Below are 12,697 nucleotides of genomic sequence, written 5' to 3' on the forward strand. Positions count from 1 at the left end.
AGTAGACGGCTATTGATACATATGAAATTTATTAATAGATTTTTAGTTATATTTTTGTGTTTGTTTAAAATTAATAATTAAAAAATTGAGTGACGAGGATTAAAACATGGGCGATAATGGTGCTAATTGGCAACTAATTGGCAATGTTTGAGATTCCTGTCGGTTAAATCATAGTACGGCACAACTAGTAATTAAAAAATTAAGTGACGAGGATTAAAACATGGGCGATAATGGTGCTAATTGGCAATGTTTGAGCTTCCTGTCGGTTAAATCATAGTAGGGCACAAGTATGACAGTCTACTTTTAGACTGCAACCGTATCTCACACAATTTCATTCTGTCAAATTCAAACAGAATTCCTGGTCTTGGGTCCAAGTCAATTATTCAACGTTCAATGTCGTTGCTATATTCATCAACGACGATCCAGTCGTTACGCTAGCATTCATTGGGGTTCTTTGAACGGGGAATTTCCTGTGCCACGCATTCACCTTAATTTCTACTGTGCCGATGCCGTTTGTTCACACTTTCCACGCTCGAGCCTTTATCTCCTTGGTATATATACAGAGACTCAGAGGCAGGGAGAGCGCACCGTGTAAATTTGATTGAAAGTTATCCCACAGGTCGAAACAAACAGTTTAAACAATGAATTTGGAATTGGGTATAGAGAGAATGAAGGGAATGCGTGTTGAGGTGACAGTACCCAGCTATCTTAGATGCCCCATCTCGCTGGATTTAATGAAGGATCCTGTGACCCTCTGCACCGGCATTACTTACGATCGCCACAGCATTGAGACCTGGTTAGATGCCGGCAACGATATCTGTCCCGTCACAAACCAGATTCTGCATACTCAGGACACAATTCCAAATCATACCCTCCGTCGAATTATTCAGGATTGGTGTGTGACCAACAGTGGGCGAGGGGTAGACAGAATTCCTACGCCCAGGGCACCTCTCGATCTCGCCCACCTCAATTCAATTCTGGCAGAGGTTTCGTCCGGCAAGAAGGAATCCATTCGCAAGTTGGGCAGACTGGGCAGGGAAAGTGACAGAAATAGAAAATGCATCGCCTCTTCAAATGCATCCTCTGTTCTCGCATCCCTTTTTGCCGAGCACAGCGCCCAGGCTTTATATCGTTCGCAACAGTCTGTCGAGATTTGTGAAGAGGCCCTGGTGGCTCTGACTCTGACTTTTCCCCTGACTTCACAGGCCCTGGATTCGCTTGCATTATCCAACGCCATCGCTTGCCTTGTGTGGATTCTCCGAGAGGGCAATCCTGAGGCAAAGATCAGTGCTGTTTCGATTCTCCGGGAAATGGTTTCCAACGATAAATACAGAGACATGATAGGAAGAAGAGAAGGATTAGCAGAGGGGTTGGTGCAGCTACTAAGAGAGCCCATATGCCCAATAGCAAAAAAATCAAGCCTGGCCATTATATACAACATTGCCCTGGGGAAAAGATACAGGAGCAAGCTCGTGGAGGCGGGGGCTGTTCCTTTGGTAGTGGAGATTCTTGTGGATGGAGAGCGAGGCATTTGTGAAAAAGCAATGTTGGCGCTGGACATCCTTTGCTGTTGCACAGAGGGCCGATTGGCTGCGTCTACACATGCTTTAACTCTACCGGTCGTTGCTAAGAAGATGTTGAGAATCTCCGATTCAGCAACCGAATCGGCAGTCTCTGTTTTGTGGAATATTTGCCAGAATTCCTCGGATGAGGGAGCCGTGCTGGAAGCGTTGCATGCAGGGGCCTTTGACAAGTTGTTGTTGATAGTGCAGGTGGGTTGCTCTGAGCAAACCAGAGATAAATCAATCAAGTTGCTCAAAGCTTTCAACAAGTACACAAATAAGTGGGAATGTTCAGAGACACTGCATCTGCATCATGTCAAGCGTTCCTTCTAAATTAAGTAACCTGGCAATATCCTCATCGAGAAATTGAGAAACTATCTAATGTAAATATGTAGAAATTTTGTGTGGCTTTTTTGAAGACTATTAACTGATCTATCGGCAAAATTTTCATCCTGATTAATGAGAACCAGGATGTTCGAAAATGTATGAGAAAACAAAGGCGAAAAGTAAAGACCAAATATCTATAGAAATGTACACCTCTATATTTCAAGTTATGCAACTGACAAGAATGTACTTCTTGATCATACGTATTGATTTGTTGTTTAAAAAAATGTACCGATTTGTATTATTTAGGATCATATCCCTGACATGAACGTATTATTTAGCATTGTTCAATATAACCAGAAAAAAAAAAAAAACATCAATACCTATATGTTTTTTCTTATACGGCAATTTGGATTCCACACCAACTGCACGATTTTGATTTCGGATTAGCCGTTATAATGCCCCTGATAAGACAGTACTTCTTAATCATAAGTATTGATTTACTATTTAAAATAGTGTAGTCGTTTGCATTATGTAGGATATATTCTTGACATGAACGTATACGCCAAGACATTAATTCAACATCAATATATGGCTTTTCTTATACGGCAATTCGGAATCAACACCAGGGAATCAACACCAGCTGCATGATTCCGGAGTAGACGTTATAGATGTATGTGGATTCCATAATTACTTGTGTCCGGTTCTGACGAAATAGAAGAAACTTCAAAACCAAAATTCATGAAAATGTTGCTAGTGAGGGTTTTAACAAAAGGTTTGAAAATTTTGATATTTGATAGCAATCTGTTGGAAAACAATTACAAAGTTTTATTTAGATTTGTAACCATCTCTATATGGTCCTTCTTGTTACTCCACTAATTTATCACATTTCTTATTTTTCTTTCTACACTAAGAAATATCTATATATTTTTTTTGCAAAATTCTTTTATTTTCAAATAATTTTTCATGCTTAATATGGTCATGAAAACAACCTGTGATGTCATAAATTGGAACCTTGTGCAATTTACACCACTTTTTGTGTTCCTACTTTAGTGTAATCATTTCCGGTCTTTTCCCTTGAAACTAGTGCCATCTATTCACATGGTGGTCTAAACCTCTATCTTAGGTTGTGTGCATCCTATCTCTTGCATGTTCACCTTGTTTTGGGTGGACAATGACACCAGGGGCACCTTTGTCATTGACAATGGCATTTGGGGTTCCCTTTCCCCCCCAAACTAGGCTCAAACTTGAATATCCCAGTGCATGTTTCTTGACACTAGGTTTTAGGTCACAATGTCTCAATTTGACCATTTGAGGTTGACCTAATCAAGAAAATTTCATTGAGAACCCTATATAAGAGCATTCTTCTCATTCATTTTCGCATCCACATTTCATGAGTCATCAAGCATTTGTCATCAAGCATCCACAAAGCATCAAGGCAACATTTCATCCCACCATATCCTAATCCTCCGAGCATTCTTCAAGATCTAGACACCATGCAACATCGAATTACATTAATCATCATTCAAGTGTGTGTTAATGATTAGGTCATTCATGTGTTGTCATGTTATGTCATATTTTTGTATCAACACTTGTGATCACATTCAAAGAGCATTGCATCATCAACCTACAACCACCTACAACAAATCTAAGGTATAATATTCAACATTTACTTCAATATTTTAATTCATTGCAAGGGTTGATTCTAAACTTGGGGTTTGACATAGGAAAACCCTATTCCCAACATCTTTCTCTATTTGCAAGTGCATGCTACTTGTTACAAATTTGTAAATCTAGAACTAGGTAGAGTAGATAGAGACAACCAAGTCTAGCTTTTGCAGGCACAAAAAGCGAAGGACGTGGTTTCCCCGCACACCTATATGTGACAATTTTTTGGTGAAACATTCTGGGTAGATTCTAAGCAACACTTTGATTTAGAAAAGGTTAATCTCATATGTGTCTGACATTATAAGGGCAAGGTTTCCTAAAGTACCATTGTCCCACTTTTTGGGGCTCAAATTCCATTTATTGGTTCTGTCCATCTTCCTTGCTCTAGATATGTGTTTACACCTTCATATAAAATTTGTAACTACTTGTTCATGTTTATTTATGTCAATTTTCCATCTTTACCTCTAGATCTAGCATTCAATTTTCATCTTTACAGTATCCACTTCAACTCAAATAAAGGGACCACTTGAAATCAACCATCATTCATCCTTTAGAAGGTGAATCTATTGATTTCATCTCCCCTTTAATGTAAATGCTGCATGAAATAGTTTCATTCCTTATTTACAATAGCTAAACTAGTGAATCCCTATTTCAGCACCTTACATTTTGGTGACCCTGACACTTTCAACATCTGCATATTTCTGATTTGGTGTTTTTAGATCTAATTTTGCATAATGGAATTCACAGTTTGATTAGTTTTCCATTTCACATGTGATTACATTACTCATTTGTTATTTTTATCAAAATCATTTGTTGAATACTAGCATCTTTCATTTCAAGTTACTTGCATTCATTCATACACCTTTAATGTATTGCATTATGAGAGTTCCAAACACTTTTCCTACATTCAATTCATTTCTCAATGCTTTCATACACATTTCATGTTGCGGTATGGTGATATTTTTAAAGAAATTAATGGAATATCTAGATTTCATAAAAGATTTAAAAGATGTTTCAAAAGAAACCCTAGATAATCTTAGAGATAATAATTAAATTAATCATACCTCTCCTAGAGTATCTATTATTCATGAGGAAAGAATCAATACTCCTATCAATGATCACTCCAATAGAGATGCAACATTGAAGAGTAACATGGACCCATCCTCTTCTCACAAAGATACTTTGGTGCAAGACGGACAAAGTAAACATGTTAATATGGTACATCTATCACTCTAGATCCTCCTTATTCTCCTAGAGCTTATCTTAATCATCAAAATATTTTAGGGTGAGATGATGTTATGCATTTTATTCATGATCTATCCCCTAAAATAACATTAAGCAAAGATGAAGCTTTAGAAGATGATTTGACTTCTTCTAATAAAGTGGTTATGAGTAGTAATGATAGGAATGAGAATTTTCCTTTAAAGGATATTCTTTCTTCATCTATTCACCCCCTTGGCCCTTCAACAACAAATTTCACTAAATATCATAAAAAAAATCTTCCCCCTCCTTTATCGATTCTCTTACCAAAACCTTGTTCTTTTATCCCTCAAGGCACAAGACCTGTCCTTATTAACAATCAATAGAATCTAGCAAAAATAATTTTTTGGAAACATAAATATGATAAAAGCATTACCTTTCCTTTCGTAAGATATATCAATAATTATAAGAACAAAGACTGTAGCATGCATTGCCTCTTTCATCATAGTTATTTTCATTCTATTGGTAATTGTAAAGCTTTTAAAGTATTTGTTCAAGATTTATGTAACAAAACTTGTATACATATCACACTAGATCTCATTCTTTTTCTCTATCCAAATTAGAAAGTAGTGCAATAGCACTCCCTTACCCTATTATTATTCTCTTCAGTATGTGTCATTGGTAGATTAACTTATAGTGTTTCTTTATCATTCATGGCGGTACAATTTCATGTGTAATGATACTTAGTTACAAACATAAGAGTCTTTCTTATTTTTGTCTCCATGCTTGGGGATCAAGGATAATCATTCAATTATCTTCTCTCTTTTCAAGGACTTCCTTTTCCTTTGTTGAGTTGCATCTTGCATAACTTAATGTCCTTTCTTTCATAGAATTATCCTCCATGTCATTACAAGCCTATTTCTGACCTTTCACCTCAAAATTGGTGTCATATGTTCACACTGTGACTTGAACCTTTGTCTTGGACTATGTGCATCCTATCTCCAACATGTTCACCTTTTTTTCGGTGGACAGTGGTGCCTAAGGTGCCTTTGTCTTAGATAGTGGTTCCTAAGGTTCCTTTGTCTTAGACAGTGGCACCTGGGGTGCCCTTATCCCCCCAAACTAGGCTCAAATTTGAATATGTTAGTGAATGTTCTTAGCAGTTGGTTTTGGGTCACAATATCTAAATTTGAGTGTTGGAGGTTATCCTAATCCGAGAAATACCTTGAGAACCCTGTATAAGAGTATTCTTCTCATTAATTTTCACATTCACACTTCATGAGTTATCAAGCAATTTGTCATCAAGCATCTATACAGAATCAAGGAAACATTTCATGCCACCATACCCTCCAATTATTTTTCAAGATCTAGACACCATGGAGCATCAAATTATATTAATCATCATGCACATGTATATTCATGATCAGGACTTTCATATTTTTTTATGTGTAATGTCATATAACTGCATCAACACTTGTGATTAGATTTTAAAAGCATTGCATCATCAACCTATAATGACCTACAACAAACCTAAGTTATAATATATTTAGTGTTTATTTAAGTATTTCAGTTTATTTCAAGGGTTAATTCTAAACTTGGGGTTTGACCTAGGAAAATCCCTATACCCAAAATATTTCTCTCTTTTGTAACTACAAGCTACTTGTTTACTTGAGCTACAAATACAGAATTAGGTAGAGTAGAAAAAGATAATCATATTCAACTTTTGTAGGTCAAAAAGAAGAGTACACGGTTGCCTCGAACACCTATGTCTGACAAATTTTTGGTGAAATGTCTAGGGTGGATTCTAAGAAGCACTCTGGTTTTGAAAAGGTTAACGTCAAACACATATGTACCAAGGTTTATAACATTTTGAGGATAGGTTCACATGGAGCACCATTGTCCAACTTTTTCAGGCTCAAATTCCACTTGCAAATTTTCTTCATCTTTCTCACTCCAAAATTATGGTTACAACTTCATATTAAATCTGCAACTAACTGTTCATGTTCATTTACATCAATTTTTCATCTTTAGCCCTAGATCTAGAGTATTCAATTTCCATCTTTATAAAATTCAATTCAACTCAAATAAATTGACCACCTAAAATCAATTAGCATTCATCCTTTAGGAGCTGATTCTATTGATTTCATCTCACCTTTAATGTAATAATTGTGTAAAATAGGTTCAACTCAAATTTATTTGGTAGGTTCCTATGCTTTTGATGCCTTTAAAATCTAAGTTTGATTGTTTTCATCTACGTTGTCCAATTCCTTCTACACAAAAAAGAGTAAATGGGTTTTTTTGATGGGGGTTTATATTCGGTCGAACCCCAGTTTAGGAATTAACCTTGAATTAAATTGATAATTGAAATGGAATTGAATTGAGATAGAATGCTTTCATTTTGAGGGAAATGCTAGATCTAGTCTGCAATTGATTGAATCAGATACCTTCATGAAGTTTTCTTGAATCCTTATGCAAATATTTATAATGCAATGAAGAATGTCTTTTGTTAGTTCCCCCTTTTTTGTTTTGATTTTCAATTCAAAAGTCGTCCTTTAATTATTATTTTCCTTTTCAGTTGTGTGTTTCCTTCCTTTGAACTTAAGTCATTGAACCTTGTCTTAGTTCAAAGTTCAAGTTCAATGTCCGCTTTAAAGTTAGTTGTCTTTGTGGCTTTGTTTCATGGTAAAAGACGAGCGCTATTGTTGAAAGTTCATGTTGAACTTGAACCTTTGAATATTTTGGTTCAAGGTTGAAAGTTAGTAACTAGTTATGCATCAGTCTTATCTTTGCTCGTTCATTATCTTTTGTTGTTTTATGTTGTAAAGACTGTTTTGTGTTGTGTTCTATGTTTCTTCTCAGAGATTGAACTTGAACCCTTCAACATTTTGGTTCTTGGTTCAAGGTTCAATGTTTGAAATTCATAATCTGAGGCCTTATTCAAAAGTGGTGCGTGTATCATGGAGGAAAAATGACAGCGGGAAAGGGAATATTCTGGGAAGTTTGGGATTCCATTTTCCAATTATGACAAGTAATTATGATAATTCATGTGACATGTAATGGAGTGACCCAAAATTAAATGCATGTCGGATATCCATCAAATCAAGTGTCAATTCACACGAACTTATTTAATTAGTGCAGCTAGCAAGGATTTGGGTGAGATTTTATTCATTTTTGTTGTAAAAACTAGCAATCTTTCAAGTATTTTCTCAGTAGCTATGAAAGCGAAGGAGATCGAAGGTATCGTATCTGCACTCAAAAGGTTTTAGGAATTTGCTGTCAGGATCAAGTTATTTTCAATTATTTCTTCTCCTACTGTATTTTCTTTCCCACAAGGTAGCTGTTGTCTGTTTCCTTTGCTGTGAAAGTGGAATTCCTTTTATTCTCAAAGTTGTTTGATAAGTATGAGAGGGGCCATCATGAGGCCAACTCTACCAAAATTGGGTCATACTTCATGTTTGATTAACTCACTACCGCATATGGGTGACACTTCACTAGGGAAAGAAGACCTCACTGACTTCCTAGAAAGAGCTAAGAATCCAGCTTAGAATCTCATGATGAAGAAAATCGTAAGAAGTGGTCTGATTGAAGTTGCTGCATTTCCTGTTGCAGGATCATGCCTAGAGCTGGTTTTAGAATGCATGAATAGGTATGAACTAGTTGTTGAAAATTGATAGGGAGATCGTAATGGTAGCCATGGGAATTCTCCATAAGAATTCGTACAAAGACTAGACCATTCGTAATCATAGTTTTTCTTCTCTGAGAAGAAGAGCACCTACAGAAGCATAATTGCTAGAAACTGGTTGCTAAATATCCAAAAAGGAGGTTCTAGGTTGCCGAGGCCACTCACCAAAGAACATTTTATAACAGAAGTGTGGGATATTGCTATTTTGTTGAACAAATTGAAGGGAAATTCTCATGCCTTCTATTAGGAAGACTGGATGTATTTTTACATTCAAGTTATGTTGAATGAAAGTGCCTATCTAGACTGGGGGAAAGTTATTGCTGTAGATGTCTAAAACTGGTCAACACTTGCGGAGTCATACTTTAACATTGACGCATTGCCTTATTTTAGGGTTTTTGCGTCGCATTAACATTTCTCCTATGATTCGCACTTGGTCTTTATCATTTGCGAGCATTGAGTCAGTCTTCTGCATTATTCATTCGTCTCGCTTTCGAATTTGGTCTTATTGACAACAATCTTTAGTCATGATTTTGGTCAATCTTATTCTGTCGCATCAATGTGCGTGCTCATTTGTCATCATTTTGGACATCATCAATCCTAATTAAGGTTTTGTCCTCTTATCAATCTTGTCGTTTTGTGATCGATTTGTCATCGATCGTTGTCCTCTTATCAATCTTGTCGTTTTGCGATCGATTTGTCATCAATCGTTGTCCTCTTATCAATCTTGTCATTTTGTGATCGATTTGTCATCGATCGTTGTCCTCTTATCAATCTTGTCGTTTTGCGATCAATTTGTCATTGATCGTTGTCATTTTCAATCTTGTCGTTTTGCGATCGATTTGTCATCAATCGTTGTTGTTTTCAATCTTGTCATTTTGCGATTGATTTGTCATCGATCGTTGTTTTTCTCAATCATGTCAATTTGGATCAATTAGTCATTGTTCCTCGTCAGTTGGCGCATTTATCAGTCAAATCATTTATCAAATCAGAAATCATGATCGAATCGACATCAAATCAATCTTACATCAAGACCTAATTATCGTCCTTGCATTTCTAATTTATCTTCTAGGGTTTCATGATTTATTCATTTAACCTTGTTTGTCATTTTCTCTCCATTTTCTCTTTAGGATAAATGATTTATTTATTTATCCTAAGTCTTCTTGTCACAATTAAATGTTTATTTAATTGTCTTATTAATTCCTCCTATTTTTGTAAATTGATTAATGAATGAGAAATTATTAATTAATTTACCTAATTTTCATCAATTTCTTAATTTCCAAGTCATTATTTCTAACCTAATATTCTAATTTCTCCTAAATTCCTAAATGTTTATTTCTATTTTAAAAACTTGTCATAAATCCTTGCATAGCAATTTGTCATACACTTGTCATAATTTTGCTATTCCTGATTTGAATTTCTATTTGAATCACTTTCATGCTAATCTGATCTTTTCTCCAATTTGTCTATAAATTGGATGAATTTCTTCAATCAAAGCCCTTGGTCAAATCAATCATGCTTCGAGTATTCTTATGCTATCATCTTGTCTACTTGCTTTCACACCATGCTTATGCACTAGTAGTTGAGATGCACAAACAAAGCTATTTGAAGGAGAAAGAAGGACAATGGAGCCACATGAAGGAGACATTCAAGTTTGCAATGGTTTGCGTTTGAATTGATGTCTTGTTTTCATGTCTTCATTGAATGTTTTTAGGATTGTTATCATTGCATTTTAGTTTTTGTGATTGAACTAGGCTATTGTTTATATTGCTTTGATGATTTCCGATTTCCTAGCTACATTAATTGGTGAACCCGACATGAACTAACCATCTAACCATGTCTTGAGTTCCTTTTGAGTTGATTTGTAGGTCAAAAACCCAAGAAACAGGGTAATGCAGGGCTTTCTGGGCACTTCTGCACCTGTGTAGGAGAGTTCTGCGCCTGTGTCAAGCATTCTACGCCTGTGTCAAAGACTTCTACGCCTATGTCAAAGGGATCTGCACCTGTGTTACATCATTCTGCACCTATGTTGCATCATTCTACGCCTGTGTGAGACATTCTGCGCCTGTGTAAGGCCAGAAACAGAGGTAAAAAGCAATGTTTTTTACTTGCAAATTGAATTTTTTTGCATTCTGTTTCTGCTTTTTGGATTTGCTTTGGTACTAATTCTTTGTGCAGCACCTTGGCATTATGCATGACAAAGACAACAAATGAAAATACTGACACATTTTATGCAGATTCGATAGTCAACGACTAAACATATCAAACTTCTAATGTGGTGGTTTTGCAAGTTGCCTTGGACTACAACTAAACTTTGTGTTTGTAATTCATATTTAGGCACCCAGTATGATTTCTAAATAGGATGGAATGAACATATGTTTGCTTTGATTGTTGATTTTGACATTGGAGTAGGAGAGTATGCTCTCATCCTTCTTAGGGTGATCAAAAATCCAGATCTTCAATACTATTCTCATGTTTTGATTGTGCGTTACCTTTGGAGGGCCTGCCTTCCCGACCATTTGCTTTTGTAAGCAAGTGACAGTTGTGAGAAGGGAAAGACCCAAAGTGAGTACGGCTAGAATACTTTGGCATTCTAACTCACTATAAATAAATACTTGATGAGTGAAAGCTTTGAAGGAAGGGTTACGTGGGAATTGTAGTTACTTGGGAAGTGATGACCCTTGAACTCTTTCTCATATCAACATCTAAGTAGGACCTCACAGTCTAAATCGTGCTTGCGCGACTACATTTGTTTGGTATCTTGGTGGGCTTAATGTCTCAATCACGCTTGTGTGACACCAAGGAGTAACGCTTAACAGAAATCCTTACTAAACACCTTGTATTTAGAGGCCAAAAATCCTTCTAGTTGCTTGAGAAGGACAAGTTCGGATACTTGGAAGAGATACTAAGTTCTCCATGGGGATATTTCCATGGGGACTGATGCTTGGCTACCCTAAGAAGTGAGTGCTGTGGAGGGGAGCCCGTGGGGTCAAGCATCTATGTATTCTCCTTGAATCTCATAATAAGTCTACCTCTCAAGTACCTACTGTCCTTTCCTACCATAAGAAATGTGTGAACGCGCATGATTGTCTTGAGTCTAAGTTGAAATATCTTGTCTTCTTTGCTTGTCAAAAGTTGAATTGTGTCTCATTTCAAAAACAAGACAAATTGATTCAAAACAAGGTTAAACACAAGAGTATTTCAGTCAACAACGTTCAAAACACCTTCAAACATGGTTTTCAAACATTTTTCAAAATCTTGTCTCAACATTCATGTCACTTAGATTTAGGTCCTCCATTGTCCATACTTAGGGCTTAGAGCATCATTCTTGCATTCTACTTAGTCCATTTCATTTAGGTGTCCATTTGCATGTCCTTATTAGGTTCTCATTTAGGTGTCCCCTTGCATGTCATTATTAGGTCCTCACTTAGGTGTCATATTGCATATCCAACATTAGGTTCATCCTAGGTTTGCATTTTGCAAAGTTCATTATCAAGTACCAAAGTTAAGTTTCACCTAGGTCATACTCCTTTGCATATCAATAAGGGTCATCCATTTGCATGTGTTCTCTTGCATTAGAGCAATACCATTTCATAATTCAACCTTAGGTTTTCCCTTAGGTTGACATTGTCATACATTTGCAGGTACATATCCTAGGTCTCTTCATTAAGCTTAGGTCATTATCATATCATATTAGGGTCATTTGCATAGTAATTGTCCCTTTGCATATAGTGTCAAAACTAGGTTTTGTCGTCCTTGAGTAATACAAATCTTTGATAAACCCTAAGTCATTGTTAGGAAGTCTAGACCTTATCAAACTTTTGTCTTTTTGTCATCCATGTCATTTGGTCAAACCTAGCTTAGTATCCAAGCGTATAGGGGAGACATTGTCATTTTGTCCTTTTGTCACTTGGTCCTTTTGTCCTTTGAGGTCTAGACATCATTTCAATTTCCTAAGGGTCTCATTTTTAGAGTTGTATTCATGAGTTTGTCAAAATCTTGAAAAACAACCAAAAACATAGGTTGCATTCTTCCCATAGATTGCATTTTCGTCTATTTAGTTTGCATTTAGTTGCATATCATACATCATCCTTTTAAAATAAAAAATCCCAAAAACATTGCATAGTGACATGTCTATTGAAACAAGGTTCCAAGCACCAATGATGCAACAAAGTTTGACATATCAACCGACAATGCAATCACAATTCTATCCAACCCAACAACAATGCAACATTGATCAAACTTTTTATGATGAAACAAGTCT

General features: G+C 36.2%; 1 protein-coding gene across 1 annotated transcript; it reads left to right on the top strand.

The window, feature by feature from the left end:
* Window positions 1-529: 529 nt before the first annotated feature.
* On the top strand, window positions 530-2,094 carry LOC131054445 (U-box domain-containing protein 21). Its single transcript, XM_057988959.2, has one exon. The coding sequence runs from the start codon at window positions 642-644 to the stop codon at window positions 1,893-1,895; it is 1,254 nt and encodes a 417-aa protein (XP_057844942.2). The 5' UTR covers window positions 530-641; the 3' UTR covers window positions 1,896-2,094.
* The last annotated feature ends 10,603 nt before the right edge of the window (window positions 2,095-12,697 follow it).

Source organism: Cryptomeria japonica, chromosome 10 (assembly GCF_030272615.1).
Source record: "Cryptomeria japonica chromosome 10, Sugi_1.0, whole genome shotgun sequence".
Taxonomy (NCBI): Eukaryota; Viridiplantae; Streptophyta; class Pinopsida; order Cupressales; family Cupressaceae; genus Cryptomeria; species Cryptomeria japonica.

Bases quoted from the DNA above. Each gene is read 5' to 3' on its own strand.
- LOC131054445 (XM_057988959.2), top strand. From the start codon at position 642: ATGAATTTGGAATTGGGTATAGAGAGAATGAAGGGAATGCGTGTTGAG.